This window comes from Jaculus jaculus, chromosome 8, assembly GCF_020740685.1.
Source record: "Jaculus jaculus isolate mJacJac1 chromosome 8, mJacJac1.mat.Y.cur, whole genome shotgun sequence".
NCBI lineage: Eukaryota > Metazoa > Chordata > Mammalia > Rodentia > Dipodidae > Jaculus > Jaculus jaculus.
In genome coordinates, this window is record NC_059109.1 from 43164944 (window position 1) to 43185374 (window position 20431).

The following is a 20431-nucleotide window of genomic DNA, read 5'->3' on the forward strand; positions in this document are numbered from 1 at the left end:
CATGCAGACTCAAGGTAGTGATATACACTCATGGCATCTCCTAAAGCAGAAGGATAAGGCAACCTGATTCTGTCTTCCTAAGAAAGAATTCACAGAAGTTGATGGTCACACTGCAGTGTGTGTGTGTGTGTGTGTGTGTGTGTGTGTGTATGTGTGTGTGTGCATGCGGGCGGGGGGCAGAAACCTTGCCTTTTGAATTCATAGGTGCATCATGGCATGGGACAGAGAATCTGCAGAATAGGAAGAGCTGGGTTCAAAACTGTATCCAAGGCTGGAGAGATGGCTTAGCAGTTAAGGGCTTTGCCTGTGAAGCTTAAGGACCCAAGTTTGATTGCCCAGTACCCAGGTAAGCCAGATACACAAGGTGGCACAGGCATCTGGAAGTTCGTTTGCAGTGGGATAGAGGCCCTGGCATGCCCATTCTCTCTATCTGCCCCTTTCTCTCTCTTAAAAAGTAAAATGAGTAAAAACTTAAATGTTTAGCTGGGCGTGGTGGTGCACACCTTTAATCCCAGCACTCAGGAGGCAGAGGTAGGAGGATCGCTGTGAGTTTGAGGCCATCCTGAGAATACAGAGTGAACTCCAGGTCAGCCTGGGCTAGAGTGAGACCCTACCTCGAAAAACTAAAAAAAAAAAAAAAAAAAAAAAAGTAAATGAAAAATAAAACAAAACTTTAATGTTATAAAAATAAAATAAGGGCTGGAGAGATGGCTTAGCAGTTAAGCGCTTGCCTGTGAAGCCTAAGGACCCCGGTTCGAGGCTCGGTTCCCCAGGTCCCACGTTAGCCAGATGCACAAGGGGGCGCACGCTTCTGGAGTTCGTTTGCAGAGGCTGGAAGCCCTGGCGCGCCCATTCTCTCTCTCTCCCTCAACCTGTCTTTCTCTCTGTGTCTGTCTCTCTCAAATAAATAAATAAATAAATAAAAATAAAATAAAGTAAGATGGGTCTGGTGGCACATGCCTTTAATCCCAGCACTCAGGAAGCTGAGGTAGGAAGATCACTATGAGTTCAAGGCTACCCTGAGACTACATAGTGAATTCCAGGTCAGCCTGGGCTACAGCGAGACCCTACGTTGAAAAACAAACAAAATAAAAATAAAATAAAATTAAATTAAATTAAAATAAAATAAAAACTGGATCCAGTGTTACCTAGTTGTGCAATTGAAGACATGTCTGTTCCGCTGCACATCTAGAGAGGGCTTGTCTCACTGTCAGTCCCCAGGTTACTTCCTTCCTCTGGCTGGCAGAGATGTCAAGCACTTCTTGGAACTGCCTAGGATTTAATGATATCAAATCAAAAGATGAAGCCCTCTTGGCATCCAGAAAACCAGCATCTGGAAGGCAGCCAGGAGTTGCCGTGCATACCTGATTCATTCTGGAGACATTCATTACTTAAGCCTCCTGATGACTTCTCCCTGGGGATCCAGCAAACCCTGCAGACACAGCCACTCAGGACACAGCTCTGAGCACTCTTCACTAGTACCGACCTGGTAGGAGGGAAGCCTCACCATGCTGGGGCTCGAGGCCAAGCAGCAGGCTCCAGCCCTGGGGGAAGCTGGTGCCCCCTCAGTTCCCACACTGACAAATGCTGCCAGCAGGAACTTAGGAACCTGGGCAGGCGCTGCTGTGTGTGTTTAATTCTTCCCTGGTTAAAGTTTTATTAGGTGCTGAAGACAGCAGGAGCCCATCAAGCAAATCTGAAACCCTTGTTAAGTAAAAGCAAAAGTGCTTTCCTCGAGGATTACAGACATAGAATAATTTATTGAGACAGGTTGGCACATACTTTCATATTTCTGTATATATTCAAATGCATAAATACTTGTATTTTCCAAACACTGATTTACAGTAATAACATGATCGGGTATGGAGAGCCACTGATCTGTCCATTGCTGATACAAGGTTATCATCTGGTGATCAAACAAGGATTACCAGGGAAAGACAACATGGACCTTCCAAAGTATAGTCTTCTCAATCTTCTTCTTGCATTCTAAATTCTTTCAGTGTGGTTGTTGGTCCTCTTTTGAGGATAGTTTTGTAGGATATGGTTGGCGGTTGTGGTCAGTGGTCTGATAAGTTCTCCAGTCTTTGCAGACAGACAGGAAAAGCACCAGAACTGTCTCGGCCATCACCTGGTCACCAGCTTCAGCTTCAGAAGAAAACACTCTTCATCAGCTCACTCTGCTCTGCCCCAACATCCTTGCACTGTGGTGAGCTAGGGACATCCTAACCTAAATGCATATTTGCCTCAGAGTGTCCTGGCCTCAAAGGAATAAATCACTTCAGAGCATGCACAGGGTTGAACAATGATATAAATAGGACTCCTACAGAAAGCACATGTTGTTTCTGCCTCAGAACTACCTTGCACGTGCACATCAGCTGACCCCAGAGCTTTGTGATAGGTATACAGGTCACAGGCAGGCAGGCAGGGAGAGAGGGACTGTCCCCAAAGCAGACTCCTTGTTCTGCCTCAGAAGCTGGAAGTCTAGATCCTTGGTTAGCAGCAACCCCAAGGCTTCCTGGATATGGTTCAACAGAATTCCTTGAAAGTGAAGCCGAAAATACCGTAAAGGCAGAAGAGGAGGAACATGCTGCCCACTGCAAAGAAGAGTTACCTTCCAAGTCTCCTACTTTATCCAAAAGTTTATGACCATTTTATTCTATAACCGTTTCATAAAGAAGTAAACCGTTTGTTAAGAAAGACAACATTTCAAGAAGATGTGTACTTGCAACCTTGCAGTTTTATATTCCTCAAGTACATCACTGCTTCATGGAGGTGGCAAGTTTGGTTGCATGGACTGTGGTTTGGGAGAAGGCAAGGAAGCCCAGCCCTGGTCTGCTTCTGCTCACGAGGCTTATGAGGGGAGCTGGACTGCAGGTGGCGATCGGAAGGTTTGCTGAGGAGAGGGAGGTGCCAAAGAGAAGGTTTGCTGGAAGACAGACCTGAATTCAGCAAGCCGCAGAATGACAAGAACACCCCCTGCAGTGTACTTAAGCCACACCAGGCTGAACTGGGGGTGAAACTGGAAAATTCCCACTTTTGGCAAAACGTGTCTAGGCTTTCATGCTGTGATGAGCCCATAAACCCCATAGAACTCACCCAAGTAACTCAGCTTTTAGTTGATGCTTTAGTGATGATTTTACTCAGGCAATCTGAATTCAGAAATACTGATTTCAACTTTTAATCAGATTTCTGTGCTTTTCTCTCTCTTTTTCTCCCTTATGGTCATTTGCTTCCTACCTCTTCAATCATATTTTTCATTTCCATAGCAATGAATTATGAATCTGAAGTCCTGAATAACCCCACATACTAAAAATATATATATTAGTTTTAAACTTTTTTTCCAAACCCATTTTCAAGTCAACCCTTCAAATTCATTTTCACAAAGGTGGAACTGGACTACAAGTGACTGTCCACATGAGTCAATGCATCCCTGTCTGCCCTCATATGTTTTATGATTCAGTGTGAACAAAGTAGGTTTTATGTTTGCAGGTAGACAAAAAACTCTGACTTCCTTTTAAGATTGGTCCACGTTCTTCCTTAATGAAGGGATACTGCTGACTTCCACAATATTAAAGGGGTTGGCTTTCCTGAGTAAGTTCAAAGCAGCCATTGAGGGGTTACCTGAAGAACCCTCTAGATGGATCACAGGGGCTCTTTCCTTGACCGACCACAACAGGAGAACAAGAAGCACACAGTCATAAGCATAAACTGGCTGTGCCTTGGAGAGATGTGTGCCTGCTGTGGTTCTGGGGACACATCCAATGGAAGGACGTTTGTTACTGGGCAGCTTTCACAGACATCGAAGCCGAACATACACGCCGTCACACACACGGGAAAGGGGTGATTTTCCACGGGAACAGGTATGCCTTCAGGTGTCTTCTTCTTCACTGGCTCCACTGCAAAGAAAAGGAGAACCAGGTGAGTTAACACACATGGGAAGAAGGCAACCCAGTGCACAGGCTGATGGCACCAGACTTCTTTTCAGATGCACTTGGACTTCTCAGGCTGGTCCTAAGTATCATAATTGAGCAGTATGGCCACAAGCAAGTGCCTTAGTTTCTCTGAGTTCTGATTTATTGACCTTGGGTTACAAGAGGATAAATAATAACACATATAAAATGCACAATGTGTAATATACTGTATGTATATAAGTAAGTACTTAAAAGGACCAGGGGAAGATCAAATTGCTGGTGAAAATCAAGCATATGACTTCCTCTAAGCCCTAAGCCATCTATTATTAGGATGGAGAAACAAGGAGACACAATCAATGGCACTTTACACCTACAGTAAGAGCTAAGGTCTCACCTCATGCCACAGGGTTGGTCTCTGGGTTTAAATGCCAACTCTGGGGAGATGGTGCTCAACCTCAGCAGTGTCTCTGGTTATTCTGTATTTCCTTCATGTCCCTTATAAAATTCTATACTTTGTTTGCTATTTACTCTCTCTCCACCCCTCTAGCAGAGCATACAACAGCAATAACACTACTCTATAATGGTTGCGTACCTAGCAGTAGTACAATGAGAGCATACAGAAATGCTCAAAAAATAGTTTTTAACAAATAAAAATACCAGCAACAGAAAGAAAGGGAAGGAGAGAAAGAGCTAACAGAAATAGTTGATCATTATTGCTGAATATTTCAGATGCTAATGTTTCAGTGTCCAAAATTACCCCCCAAAACAAAAACAAACAAACAAAAAGAAATGTGTTCCAGCTAGTACCACAACTGCTCACAGATAAGCCATCTTTGGAATGGTGCTGGAAGGATCAACATCCACACAAGGAAACAGGCCTGGCCACGGTGGAACCAGGCAAAGAGAAGTGGCAGTGAGGAGCACACACTGGGGGTAGAAGTAGCAACCCTATCTATGTTCTTCTCATCACTTCTAGAGGCCACTGTTTCTCAAGTAGTAAGAAGGGCCACCGGATCTGCCATTCACTGTGAGCAGGGGCACCGAGCCTGGTGCTTTCTTTCTACCATTCCTCACTCCAGCCCAGGAAACAGACAGCGTTACTGTGTTCATGGCCTGGATGAAGAAAGTGACACCCTGAGATATAAATACCTGAAGGCTTAGGGTTTAGTTTTGGCTGGAAAAGACCTAACATAGTTATCTGGTATAGAAAGAATGGCTTTACAGTGCATCAGCGATCATCTATGATCTAGAAATTTCTCATCTTACAAGGGATTACTGATCTCTATATAAAGTTGGTCCTCTTTTGCATCCATTTTGGAAAGACTTAGGACAAATGTCCCAGTAACAAACTTATAGTACTTCTGTTAAGGATGGAAACATTTAAGATATAAGCATATACATATTAAGGTAATTTTACTCTAGAAGTCAGAGGAAACAACTCAATAATCTTCATTGTCTAAAACTCTGCCCCATTTCTACTTTCTTCTGCTGTTGTCCAGTCATAGGACAAGGGATGTAGGAAGGCTGTCCAGTGGACTGTTAGTAGAGCAGAATTTGGTGGCATCTATCCCAAAAGGAACAAAGACTCTTTCATAAAAGCTTCTAGGCTGAGTCAAGGCAGAATGGAAACTTGCACCATTTCCCCCCTGGTATTCTACCGAGAGCAAGCTCTTTTTGTTTCCGTGTCACTTCTGCGTGTAATATGAGCAGGCTGCATGGTGACTCAAGCTGCAGCTCACTCTTTAGCATTCATAACTTGAGATGCATAAAAGGTTCATGAACCTCCTGAAATTATATTCAGAGTTTTGTCTATGTGTCCCTTTGTCTGAGAAAGGCCACAGTTTTCATTAGCGTTTCAAGGAGGTACAAAATCCTATCCCCAAATTGAGAATATCAAATTATAAATAAATTCTCTTCCAGTGCCCAGGTCCTTGACTACAAGACTTGAAGAGCAGCTTAGGGAAAATGTCAGAAGTCTGAACTGACAAAGCCTATTCTCATTACCCATAGCTCATCTCAGTTTAAAGCAGGAGACCTTGTGACTCTGGCATATCATTTAACGATTCATTCAACTGTTACATTTTTGACTATCTACTATGTGTTCAGTATCTGCTAAGCACAACTGTGAGCAAGATGGACATAGCAGGCACCCATGCAGTAGACTTCACAACTTAGCAGTTAGAATGGGCAGGCTAGACTCTTCAAAGAAAGCATCTTAGTCTCATAATTAATAATGAATTTCTTGTAATACTGACAAAATAGGATCTTAACGGACTCTTCAAGAGAGCTTGCCTTACCTTGTGTTTGTTTCTCTAAGGCTACTGTAATCTCACCAGTGTGAGGCCTCATTTCCTTTCCTGGAACTTCCATTTTCTTTTCTTGGTTTTTCAAGGGAGGGTCTCACTCTGGCCCAGGCTGAGCTGGAATTCACTATGTAGTCTCAGGGTGGCCTCGAACTCATGGCGATCCTCCTACCTCTGCCTCTTGAGTGCTGGGGAACTTCCATTTTCATTAGACATATGAGCTAGTCTGTGTTAAGATTTTATCTGGGGGCTGGAGAGATGGCTTAGTGGTTAGCCAAAGACCCTGGTTCGAGGCTTGATTCCCCAGGACCCACGTTAGCCAGATGCACAAGGGGCGCACGCGTCTGGAGGTCCTTTGCAGTGGCTAGAGGCCCTGGCATGCCCATTCTCCATCTATCTATCTGCCTCTTTCTCTCTCTGTTGCTCTCAAATAAATACATAAATAAAAAGATTTTATCTGGAACAATCTTTACTTTCTCCCAGTGAAGCAGCACCACCTTCTCCTCAGGTCTTTATTTTCCTCTGCTGAAGCACCTACCAGCCACAGAGACCCATTGCTGCACTGGGATTCAGATGCCACTGAGACACTTTGCAGTGTCTCTTTAGTGTACTTATTTCTAATGGACTACAATGTTAGACAGACATTTCATTCTATAGAGGTACTGCAGGAGGGGTACCATCATATAATCTTGAAGTCATTGGACTGATTAGGTTCAGAGTGTGGGAGAATACCCAACCCTCTCTGATTCCCAACTTCCTAATGGAAATGCTATAAATTGTGTTAGCATAAAGGCCTTTCTTACATGTAATTTGGGGGCTGGGTACATGTGTGCACATGAATGTGTATACTGATATGCATACACGTTGCACATTCCTGTGACGAGAAGAGAGAAGACAGCCTTGGATGTTGTTTACTGTGGATTGTCTACCTTTCATTGGTCTGGAACTTACTATTTGAGCTAGACTTGCTGGCCAGTGAGTCCCAGGAATCCACCTGCCAATACTTCCCCAGTGCTGGGATTACAAGTGCACACTACCACACCCAGTGCTGCAGTTAGCTTATCACTGCTGAGACAAAACACCACACCAGAAGAAGCTAATGGGAGGAAAGGGTTTATTTCAGGCTTAAAAGTTTTGAGGAGAAGTTGCATCATGGCAAGGAAAGCATGGTAGGAGCAGAGAACTGGTTCTCATCTCTGGTGGAAGTACTCTAAGTACTGGGCTTGGAGCTGGGCTAAAACCCCAGGGTCTGCCTCCAGTAATATATCTCCTCCAGTAAGGTTCTACCTCCCAAACTGCCACTAACTGGGGATTTAGCATGAAGATTAATCACAAACACAGGAGGCTATGGGGGATACTGTACACTTAAGCTACCACATTCTATCCCTAGCCCTCATCAACTCATGTCCATCTCATGATGCAAAAATGTAGTCAGTCAAATTCTAAAAGTTCCCATTTCTAAAAGTTAGAATTTCCAAATTCTAAATGTCTTTACAAGTCATAGCACTGTTGAAAAGTTAAACCTCAAGATACTGTGAGTCTGTAAAATCTAAATATAAGTCAAATACTTCCAACAAATAACAGCACAGAGTAACCATTACTATAAAAAGAAAGCATAGCAAGGAAATGCTGGACCACTGCAAGACAGCAAATCAACAGGGCAACCATCAAATCCTGTAGCTCCATATTCATTATCTGGGACTCATGATAAAATTGCTGAGGTCCAAATTCCACTCCTCTAGCATTAGCTGCTACTTTCCAGGAAGATTCACCTGAGCCAGAGTGAGCAGCTCTCCTTACCTGTACAACAGTCTTGACAGCTCCAAAGTCCTGAGGTCTCCATGTAACCCATGGCTCATCCTCAAGATTCTATGCCATGGTACCTCATGGCTTCTATGTGGGGACTGTGACACTGCTCCACATTGGCCAGAGCTATCTCCCCCCACCAAAACAACACTGCATTGCAAATACGGCAAGCCTCTCCTTATCTGTTATACTTCCAAAGCCAGTACAGGTGGATGAGGCTTCCGAAGTTTATTAGTGTAGAGTGGTAGTGGTGGTGGGGGGCACAAAATAAAACAGGATACTCCTTTGGTATTCTTCTTTCAGGACTACGCCTTTCCAAAGACAGCATCCCTCCTACTGCCCCAATGCAGAACAGCTGACCCATCTGTTATGGTGGTAACCTTTCTCACAATGGCAGCTGAAATGCTGTGCAGGCTCTAGGACTCAAGACTTCCATTTCTTTCTGTGCCTACTTTTACAACCTTTATATTCTGCTCTGAACTTTCTCTTTGCCAAAGCCACCAGTCCAAAAGTTTTAAATTCAACTTTTCTCAAGTTCTAAGAACACAACCAGAATATCACATCAACTACCTCTAGCCCAGTTCTGACAAAATTCTTTTTCGCCTCTGAAACCTCATAAGCCAAGCTTTCACAGTCCACACTTCTCTCTGCATTTAGGCCTTTAAACTCTGGTAGTTTCTGAATGACTGTGATGGTGGTATAAAATTAATGAAATTAATGCTTCCCTGGACAGGACAGGATTGGAGTTGCAGAATAGGATGGAATCCTAGCTAAGAGAATGCTGTGTGTACCATTCTGAGTTGGGTGCAGTCTGACGAGGAATTCATTATGTTTTGCTGTGGTAGCTGTGAACTTGAAAAACTATCAGAAGCATACTACAAGTCTCAGTCTTACTCAGCTCCTCAAATACCTGCTGATAGAGTGATTATGATGGGACAACGCCTGACAATTCTTTAGTCCATAAAGATAGGCAGCCTCAGCTTTTGAGCTTTTGTCCCCAGAGCTGTAGACGAAGCTAATAAGCGAGCTGGTGAGCACTCTGAATTCACAAGTTTAATGGTTTTTTTTTTTCCTATACATATAATACAACTTAATTTGATTTGGCACCACTTGTGTGTGCTGAGTTCTTGGCTATTTATCAATTAATCATTGCTATAAAAGGATTATTCAACTCAGGAGAATAGAGAAGTTAAGAGGTATTGACAAGGGAGGAAAGCTATATTCAGCCAGGATTCAAAATGATAGACTTAATATTCTTCAAATATTAAGCCTAAGCATTGTACAAGGAACTAATTGGGAAGTCTTAAGCTTTCAGTATTGGGGGAAAAACTGCCTAGTTCCAATAAATACACCACTTCTCAGGGGTAGATGGACGGCACACTGATCCAGGGGCCATCCTCCATGATGAGTAGGACCTTGTTCCTACAGTCTGGGCTGCAAGTGAGCAGTTACTGTGATCCAAGGCATCAGAATCTATTATTCTCAGCCTGTAGAACTCATGAGGTGTATATATAATATCAAACACTCGTGGTTTGTACTTACAGATGAGAACAACATGGGAAGACTAACATACGAGTCCTGTTTCTGCTATGAGACTCTAAGATCCAATTTCCTCACTTGAGAAACAGGGACAGTGAAATTTAGGAAAATTCCCAACCAGAAGGATAAGCACCTTCCTAAATTAAACACTGCTAAGCTAATTAACTCATTGTCATTTACAGGGCCTCTCTGTTTCTTGTGCTCTTCTCTATCTCTCTATCCACCCTGAAAGCTGGTCAAGTTCTACTACCTTTCTGGTTGTTTTGAAGAATAAGTTCTGGTATGAGCAAGTTTATTAAAAGATATGACTTGGGCTGGGGAAATGGCTTAGTGGTTAAGGCATTTGCCTGCTAAGCCTAAGGACCCCAGTTTGATTCCCCAGAACCCACATAAGCCAGATGCACAAGGAGGCGCATGCGTCTGGAGTTCGTTTTCAGTGCCTGGAGGCCCTGCCATGCCCATTCTCTCTATCCGCCTCTTCCTCTCTCTCTCAAATAAATAAAAATATTTTAAAAAGATATGACTTGGCTGCAGCTTCACTGATCTTCATTTTCAAGCAGCAGAAAACAAGGAAAAAGATACTTCTTTTTCTATACTACTCACATTATCCTGCAGGTCTTCTCTCCTTTAATACTTGCCATTTTTTTAATACAAGGCATATTTAATATTTCACAAACTGTACTAAGCATAATTTGTATCCATAATCTCTCTGAACCCTAGCAATAGCTCCAAGCATTAGAATGTCCATTGTACAGATAAGAATGAGATACTATTTGAGCTTATGGTATAATTGTCAATCTACATTAGAGGAAATTGAGGCTCAGGAGGCTGCCTGATTTGCTCAAGGTTCACAGCTTGTAAGTAGATTTAGGTTAAACAATCAGACTCCAAATGCCACAGAAAGGAAGCTGTAGTGGTCTTCTAACCTCTTGTTCTCTAGCCCTGTAGCAAGAGTGGCTTCTTAAGATTGAGACACACTTTATTCACCTGAAAAATGTAACAGTAATATTTACATTTTTTTTGTAGTGGAATGGAAGATACATACAATGGCTTTTTGGGGGATGGAAAAAAATGTCCCATAACCATATGATTCCTACAGGAAGAGGAAATACCAATCTGAGATCTTTTTTTCTTCTCAGCCTCATAGCTGGCGCTACCTCTACGGATCTGCTTAGAGGCTTCTGAGTGAGGCCTGGTCTCCAGAATTGCCTCTGACTGAGCACTAAGTTTCGTCTCCATGAACTTTATAGCCAGTTTGCCAATTTCATAGGTGGCACATATATACAATTATATGTCTGATATGATATTTTCTGAATTCCTTCTGGTTTTACAGGAAGTAAGATGTTTTACCTGCAGATACCTTTTGGTTTCTATATCACGTGTGGTGAATTACAGTACCGCTTTTTAATCCAGGCAGCCCAGCAGATTTAAATGGGGGATGCTTGTATCCTATTTACTTCAGGGTTTGAGTCTGTTCATCAGTACTGCTTCAGGCTCAAGGCCTGCTTTAATGGAAGATGGCAAGCCTGCGCAGTCAGTGCCCTGCTACTGGAGGCGACCGAGCACAAGTACTGGGGGGCTCCTCAGCCTACCAATGCCCATTGAGAACCTCCTACTTCAGGACAGCATCATCTTCTGCTGCCGAGTTTAGAATGGAGTCATTCCAGCATTTAAAAAATACTTGAGGGCTGGAGAGATGGCTTAGCGGTTAAGCGCTTGCCTGTGAAGCCTAAGGACCTCGGTTCAAGGCTCGGTTCCCCAGGTCCCACGTTAGCCAGATGCACAAGGGGGCGCACGTGTCTGGAGTTCGTTTGCAGAGGCTGGAAGCCCTGGCGCACCCATTCTCTCTCTCTCCCTCTATCTGTCTTTCTCCCTGTGTCTGTCGCTCTCAAATAAATAAATAAAATATGAACAACAACAACAAAAATACTTGACATTTTCTGTTTTACTTTCTATACCAAACAAGTGTTGCTTCTTTTAAAACTGCTTCCATGTATGTGTGTGTTTGTGCATTGTGGAGGCCAGAAGTCTATGTCAGTGTCTTTCTTTTGCTTTCCATTGTATTTTTTGAGACAGGGTCTCACATTGAATCTAGAACTTACAAATTAAGCAAGACATGCTATCCAGAAAGTCCCAGGGATTCCCCTGTCTCTGTCTCTCCAGTGCTGTGGTTACAGGTGTGTACCACCAAGCCTAGCTTTTACATGAGTTCTAGACACCCACACCCAGGCCTTAATGCTTGCATGAGCACTTGACCCATTAAGCCATCTGCTCAGCCCCTGGGTATTGCTTCTATAAAAAAATAAAATGCCCCACAGAATTATATACCATCAATAATCACCTTTAACATGCTGAAACACATCTGCCCCTATCTTTTCTATACATTTAGAAAAGCATGTATCTATCTTTTATAAATTTGGCTCATACTGTCTAAAGATTTTACAAAATTGGCTTATACTTCCCAGACTCCTTTACAACCCGCTTTTCCACTCAACTATTAAATCATGAATATCTTTACCAAGAAACATATTTCTGGGCTGGAGAGATTGTTCAGTGGTTAAGGCATCTGCCTTTAAAGCCTAACAATCCAAGTTTGATTCTTCAGTACCCACATAAAGCCAGACAGATGCACAGTGGTGCATGTATCTAGAATTCATTTGCAGTGGCAGTAGGGCCCTGGTGTGTCCATTTTCTCTCCCTCTCTCTCTGCTGGGCATAATGGCACACATCTTTAATTCCAGCACTCAGGAGGGTAAGGTAGAAGGATCACTGTGAGTTCAATGCTAGCCTGAGACTAATTCTAGGTGAGCCTGGGCTAGAGCAAGACCCTACTTTGAAAAACCAAAAAAAAAAAAAAATTCTATATGACAATTAATGATTAAATTATATATATTTAGCATACTTAATACTGGCCATTTAAATTATTTCCACCTTTTCACTATTAACCACATCCCTGTGATACATACCATCCTTCATTATTCTTGCTGAAAAAAGACATCTTTTAGGTCAAAAGGCATGTCTATATCTTATACTGAATTTTTAGAACAACTTCAGATTTAGAAAAGAAATTAGAAAGGGAATAGCTAGCTTTCCATGTTCCAGGACTCCACATCAGACATCAAGTGAACCCAGCGTCTGGTGACTGTGACTGCTGCTCAGACCGCCTTGTTTATGATGATGGCTCCAGTCTTGAGGGTATATTGTAGGATATCCCTCAATTGAAATTTTTCTGATTTTTTTCTCACAATTCTGGGATTTTGGAAGAAAAACTAGAGTTAAATATAATATCCAAGGCTCAAGTTTAATGTAATAACACTGCTGAATTTGTCCAGGACCACTGGTTGAGGGGTTGCTTGTCAGATTTTTTTCCATGGCAAGGCTCCTGCTTTCCATGGCATATTTTTTGGAAGGACATTACACATAAGTAAGGAGCTAGGCTCTATCTCTGTGTAGACAGAGTATCTATGTACATTATTTGAAAAGTTTTTGAGCATTTCTTATCCATTTCTATCAGGATGAGCTCATAGGTATGTATTTTATTCTTGGAGTTATAATCTAAAGCTATTTATTTTCTCAGTCAAAAGTTTCAGCTTTGGCATTTGGGAGCTCTTTTAATAGGTTTCTGGGTTCCCTTGACAAATCCTTATTATGTGAACTTTGACTTTTGGTTTGTTTTGGGGTTCTTCCTTACTTTATTGCACTGTAAGAACCTCCAGGCTTTTTACACATTTTTGTCCTGGTCTTTTTATTTATTATTTTACTTTTGAGAGAGAGACAGACAGACAGAGACAGTGAGAGGGACAGAGAGAGAGGGAGAGAATGGGTGTACCAGGGCCTTTCAACTACTGTGAACGAACTCCAGAAGCGTGTGCCCAGCCTGTGCGCGTGTGCAACATTGCGCACTTGTGTCACTGTGTACCTGGCTATGTGGGACCTGGAGATCCAAATGTGCATTCTTAGGCTTCACACGCAAGCGCCTTAACTACTAATCCACCTCTCTGGTACTATCCTAGTCTTAAAATCAGGTATTTTTCCAACAAGCAAAGGACATGCATTTTAATTTTTTTGAAGGCTCATTCTAGCCCAGACTAACCTGGAACTCACTATGTAGACCAGCCTAGCCTTGATAACACAGTTGATCTCAAATCAGCCTCTCAAGTGCTGGGATTGTATATTCCACATCCAGTTTATGCTTTTTTTTTTTTTTTTTTTTTGCTTGAGAGGGAGAGAAAGAATTGGTACGCCAGGGTCTTGGCCACTGCAAATGAACTCCAGACGCATGTGCCACCTGTGTGCATGCGTCACTTTGTGCACCTGGCTTACATGGGTTCTGGGGAGTCAAACCTGGGTCATTAGGTTTTGTAGGCAAGCACCTTAACCACTAGCATCTCTCCAGCCCTGTGCATTTACTTTTAAAGACATTCAGCACACTGTTAAATGTGCTCCAAAAATCACCTTGTGCTGATTTAAATCACTACACAGGAATAAGAATGCCCATTTCCCCCACATCCTTGCCAATAGTGGAACAGTTTTGAACTGTCTGTGGGAAGCCGGCTGCATGGAAAGGGTGTGTGTGTGTGTGCTCATGTGTGCTTGTGATTATGTGTCTGCTCCTTTCTGAAACCACTGCCATGTACTGCAAGAGGGAAATGCTATAGGGCAGTTCATTTTCTCATTTGCAATATGTTGGCTGTTCCCAACCTCTCTTCCTCCCCAACACTGCTGAATATCACCCCTGTGGTGAGAATGGAAAGAAACCTTTCCATAGTGTCTATTACAGCCCAGGAAGCTCCAGGGAGTAGAAAGTGAGAAGCAGAAAATAGTCCAAAGATTTACCTTGCCTGCTTCCCACACCTTCACGAAATCAACTGACCCAGTTCCCTCATCTTCTCTTGGCATATGAATACCGGAAACAAATCTCTATCACGATGTTTCTTTCTACCAAAATCTTAGATGTAAGATTTAATAAAATGCCGGACTTCAAATTTCCTGTGGCTTCAAGCTGCTACATTTTGCAACTTACAGAGGACAAGGGAGAAAGGACCAATAAGTAAATGCACTCAACACTATTCTCTACTCTCGTTTTGAATGGCGGGAGTGTGTGGTGTGGGGGTGCTCGTGTGTGTCTCAGCAGCTTGTCCCATGATGGTTGTGAGACCAGGTCTGGAAGCTGTATAGAAACGGTTAGGTTGGAAGCCCTTAAAGAACTAGTGCTACTTGTCCCATGGCCATGAGCTAGCGATTTCCATCTATGAGTTAGAATTAGGAGTTTTGAGTGACAGCTCTAACATTACTAGTTATTTTTACTTGAAAATGGGTAATTCAGTAGCTACCTGAAAAAGTTGTTGAAAAGAGCCTGTGTGTGTCTCTCTGTGTGTGTGTGTGTGTGTGTGTGTGTGTGTAAACTGTTATAGACCATTTCATTGGCTAGGAAGACAAATAGGAAAAAGAGGCCAGGAGTAGATGGCTCTATTGTAACCAAAGATACTGAAGAGAGTGACTCAACTTCCTCCTCCTTTTTCCTGGCCTAAGAGAATTTTCCTGCCAGTGGGTTGGTTTGGTGCATTTTCTGGGACCTGTGCAGATCTGGATACACCATGGACCAACCAGCACCTTCATTTTCATTTAAGCTGACCAATCATGACCTCTGGACTTATAGGATTCCCTCATTCAGTAAAAGTCCAGCTCTTCCTGGGGCAGTAGATTTCCACCTCTGGAATCTCTCCTCCAAGGAGACTGTTCTCTCTTAAGCATTTCCCTGCTTTTAATTGGCAGAGAAAACAAACCCAGCACCCCTATATGGCATCATCTTTGGCAGCTTAGTCCGAAATTTGTGACCACCAACTCAGCCTGAGTTGGTATAAACCAAGATAAACTGGGAAGGAACCTGGGGGAGCATGACCACTGAGATTCCAGCATCTCCCTCACTGTTCCTCTTTTTGTTAAGATTCTCTCCTTCCCTGTTCCCATGAGTGTCAGACTTCACTATCCTTGACAGAATTGATCAAAGTTCCTCAGAGATCTAGAGAGGAGGTATTCAGCCAGTGGTTCAAGATTCATGCAGTTCAGTGTACACAGACTAGGGCTTGTGAAGCCCTGTGCACAGTGGGGGAGCTCCATGTGTCATACAGATCCTTCAGCTGTGACCCATGCTAGGCAGCAAACTGGCAGCAACAGGGTGGTGGCAGAGAGATGCCACAGCAAGAACCCACAGGCAGGGGCCATATGGCTGTGACTTGCTTGGCAGATCTTTGTTGGGTGGAAGGCTGAGACAAGCTCATCTGCTTGGTCTTAAATTCTACCACCTAAGTCCTGAAAGCTATCCATCTAGGGGCTGGAGACAGACATCGCTCAATGGACAAGACTTGCCAATGACTGTGTCTTTCTGATATTTTCTGAATTGCTTCTGGTTTTACAGGAAGTACGATGTTTTACCTGCAGACACCTTTTAGTTTCTGTATTACATGTAGTGCATTACAGTACCGCTTTTTAATCGAGGCACCCCAACAGATTTAAATGGGGGATTCTTGGATCTTATTTACTTCAGGGTTTGTGTCTTTTTGTCAGTACTGCTTCAGGCTCAAGTGTGCTTACAGGCTAAATGTGTGAATGTGTGGCTGAGGAGCACAGCTCCAAAAGAGATCAACCATAGGGCCTACACAGATAGGCAAATACTTAGAGTCATACTGTAAGTCCATTGGCTCTTTAGGGCCCCATCAATAAGGACTTAAATCCATAGACCTAAATTTAAGGTCTCACTAGTAAGAGTCTAAATCTGTAGGCCCCATAAACACACACATCAGTAAAGATCTACATCTGAAGACCCTATAGAGTCCCACTGACAAGGATCTAAATCCTAGACTCCATCAGTAAGTATTAAATCCATAGACCCTATACTTCCAAGTAAAATCTTAAAGTGCCTTATATGTAATCTCCCTTTGCTCTAAAATGCTATGCCACCTCAGCACTCTTTACTGCCAGGGAACCACCCTGACTGGGGGCGTGATCTTGAGTCCCCTAGGACTAACTAAACAGAAGAACCACACATGGATACAGTTCTTGCCTCATATACATGAAGAGAATGTTCAACCCCAGGAACAGCCAACCAGCTCTGGGTCCAACTAGATTTTAGGATTTCTGCAACTGAAATGATCAGAAGTAACAAAGGTATAAGAGAGCGAATGGGGAGACGAGGAAATACACGGCAAGGTCTGATGTATTGGGGCCCCAGCAATCAGACCTTGAGGTCCGTCCCCTGGTTGCAGGAGTGGGTATAGAACAAAAAGAGATGACTTCTGGTACAAGAGCCGAAGGCAGCTTAGGCGTGTATTTCTTTTCACTCTACAGATGAGAACAGTCTCCTCCAAGGTTCCAGAAGGAATCCTCGCGTGCCTGTCTGCTAAAGCACCAAGAAAAGCTGGATCCCCAGTGTTTACAACAGAAAAGGCCAATTTTCTCTTGCAAGGAAACATGGCCTAAATATACCTTGGGGAATAGAGAACAATGGCCTGAAGGTGGCATCATCAACCGTAACACCCTACTGCAGCTAGACCTCTTCTGTAAATGGGGGTGAGGGATTGAAGTACCCTATCTTCACCTTTTCTTACAGAAACTTTCTGATTGAGTCAAAGATTGCAAAATAGCCAGAGCCTTGCCCTGGTCTTATCAGGAACCCTAGAAGGCTCCTTAGATCATTCAGAGCCCAAAGAAAAGAAAGGCACTCCTTAGTCTGAACCACTATCTGCCCCCAACTTCTTCCAGCCTGTACCCTCACAAGAGGTCCCTTCACATGCCCTTCCTCAGGCTGAACCTTGCCCTCGTTATCCAGTGACAAATAAGAGGAGAAACAGACAGCTACAAGGCATGCTCCGCATTAGGGCAGTTCTAGGGAGAGAATGTGGACCCTAATTAGTCTCCCTTACTGAATTTAAAGAATTACAAAGAGAACTAGGGAGTTACAATGACAATCCAGATCAGCATAGCCAAGCCTTCCAATATTTCACAGGGTTATATGATCTGGCCTGGAAAGATGTGACCTCTTTAGAAAAACAGAGGTTTGTTAACAAAGCAATTGAAATGGGAGACAGTTACTGTCAGTTTCAGGTCCAAAACCACATGGTAGAGCAAGACATTCCCACAGGAGGACAGTCAGTCCCAACACCTGATCCTGCATGGAAGTACGATGACGGAAGGACAGAGAGGAAACTACTTTACACACTGCATCTTAGAGGCTGGAGGCAAGCTCGGGTCATGTTCAGATCACAGTTCACCAGAGGGAAGCAGCATTCCCATACACTGCATCACAACACACAGCCATAGTGCCAGGGTCCCAGGAGATCATCCTCAAAGATAAATTCATGACTCAATTGGTTCCCGACATTCATAGCACACTCCAAACACTGGTAGCTGAACCAGGCAAGTCTTTGGACAAGTTGGTTCAAGCCTCTACTGCAGTCTATTAGAACCAGGATCTAGAGAGGAAGAGAAAGGATGTAGAAAAAGAGAGAAGAATGACTGGGTATGGGGGAAATCCGGTTCTCTATGCAGGCAGCTCTTCAGGGGACTGGTTTGTTTTCTCTGCAGGCAGGAAGGCCATTACAAGTGCAAATCCTCCCACAGGCAAAAGCCTCCCCGGGTCCTGTTCCATTTGCAAGGAAAGCCATTGGAAGGCCAGTTGTACCAGGAACTAAAAGGCTCTGGGATCATCTTATTCCATGCTTGCTGACAGTCTAGGGTCCTGGGGCCATCCATTCAGGCTCCTGTGACTGATTTCCAACTTGAGGGACCCTGGGTAGTCCTTACTGTCTTACCAATACAGGAGCCTGGTTTTCAGCCCTGCTCTTCTCCCCCAGCTCTAGGTCCAAACATAAAGTATCTGTACAGGACATACTGGGTAAGCCCCTAGAGCATTATTTCACCCCACTTTCTATCTGCCCATGGGGAGAGTCCCACTTGTGACACTTTCTTCTTTTGGGTCTCACTCTAGTCCAGACTGACCTGGAATTTACTACATAGTCTCAGGCTGGCCTTGAACTCACAGTGATCCTCCTACCTCAGCCTCCCTCCCAAGTGCTGGTGTTAAAAGGTGTGAGCCACAACTCCCAGCTACCTAACATTCCTTTTTGGTAGTCTCTGCTTCCTCTGCTAGGCAGAAATGTACTCTTGTCTTAAGGCCTAACTTTTGCTACCCCCCTGGAGAGTTCTGATGTTTGCCTTTGCAGTCAATGTATACCCTCAAGTCTGAACTGATGGTAAGACTGTAGGTAAAGCCCTACAGTTTCCCCACCAAATACCTCTGAGATCCCACCTAGTTCCCACATTAAAAACAATATCCCTTAAGGCCAGAGTTTGAGGTGACCTCATTCTAATAACAAAAAGGCTAACTCAGGGTCTCTTGATTGAATGTATTAGCTCCAATGACACCCCTATTTTGGGGGTCTGGAAGGGTTCTGCACAATGGAGGCTAGTTCAAGACCTCAGACTTATTAATGATGCAATTGTGCCCCTCTACCCAACTGTCCTAAATCCTTGCATTCTTTTACTACAGATCCCCTCTGGCATCACCTACTATTCAGTGACAGACCTCAAGGATGCTTTCTTTTGCTTCCCATTGCATCTTGACAGTCAGTTGCTCTTTGCATTTGAGGACTCCACTCAAGAGTCAGGACAGGTCACCTGGACTGTCTTCCCACAAGGGTTCTGATATAGTCCCAATTTGTTTGGCCTAGATCTTTCTGGAAACTACTTTCCTTCAATGTGTAGATCTCCTTTGAAGAGACTATTTCTAGAGCGACTGATTCTCTTCTCAATTTCTTGGCTAACAGGATATAAAGTATCACATGAGAAGGCTCAGATATGCCAGACTAAGGTCACCTACCTAGGTCTGGTTTTAACTAAAGGGACTAGAGCTCTAAGACACGAAGAATTCAGCCTATTCTTTCCCTCCTGCTTCCTAGGACTCCAAAGCAGTTGCCTTCTTGGAGGTCACAGGATAGTGCAGGATCTGGCCACTGGGATATGTTGAACTGGTCAGGCCCTCTACCAGGTCCTTAAAGAGGCACAGACACAAGGGTTGTCTCACACTAAGTAAACCCCAGAGAACCAACAAGCCTCCTAGAAGATGAAGAGTACCTTAACTTGTGCCCCAGCCCTGGGCCTGTCCTCTCAGGCTGAATTCCACCTTTATGTTACAGAGAAGAAGTGTATATGTGGGGAGGGAGGAGGACTAGAGAGATGGTCTAGTAGTTAAGGTGCTTGCCTGCAAAGCCAAAGGACCCAGGTTTGATTTCCCAGGACCCACTGTAAGCCAGATGCACAAGATGGCACATGCTTTTGCAGTTTGTTTGTAGCTAGAGGCCCTGGTGTACCCATTCTCTCTCCCTCTATCTCTCAAATCAATAAATAAAACTAAAAACAAAATTAGAAAAAAAGAAGGGGACAGCTCTGGGAGTGATTACTCAATTTCTAGGGTCTTCCCCTCAACCAATCTAGTAATTAAGCAAAGAATGAGACCAAGTAGCAAGAGATGGGCCTGGTCGTCTGTGGGCCATGACTGCAGTGGGATGCCTTGTTCCTGAAGCCCACCACTTTACTCTAGGGTACTCCCTTACCATTCACATACCACATGATATAGGGGGTATTTTAAATTCTACAGGAAATCTATGGTTATCAGATAGCTTGTTGCTCAAGCATCAAGCCCTCCTGCTTGAGGACCTGAAATCACTCTCAAATCTTGCCAGAATCCTAATCCAGCCACTTACCTAGCAAAAGGAGAAGAGGGACCCATTCATTCCACATGCCAATGCTGGAAAGCTCATTCTCTCCACTTCCTCACTGCTGCTGTGGAGATGTGATGCCTGGCTGGCTGTTTCT

At 43.6% G+C, this 20431-nt stretch overlaps 1 protein-coding gene across 1 annotated transcript in view; it reads right to left on the reverse strand.

The window, feature by feature from the left end:
* Positions 1-1740: 1740 nt before the first annotated feature.
* Trim44 (tripartite motif containing 44) overlaps positions 1741-20431 on the reverse strand; it is a 142213-nt gene continuing 123522 nt past the window's right edge. Inside the window, exon 5 of the mRNA XM_045157291.1 lies at positions 1741-3896. Coding sequence (XP_045013226.1) covers positions 3869-3896 — 28 coding nt within the window. The 3' untranslated portion in view covers positions 1741-3868. The remainder of the gene's footprint in view (positions 3897-20431) is intronic.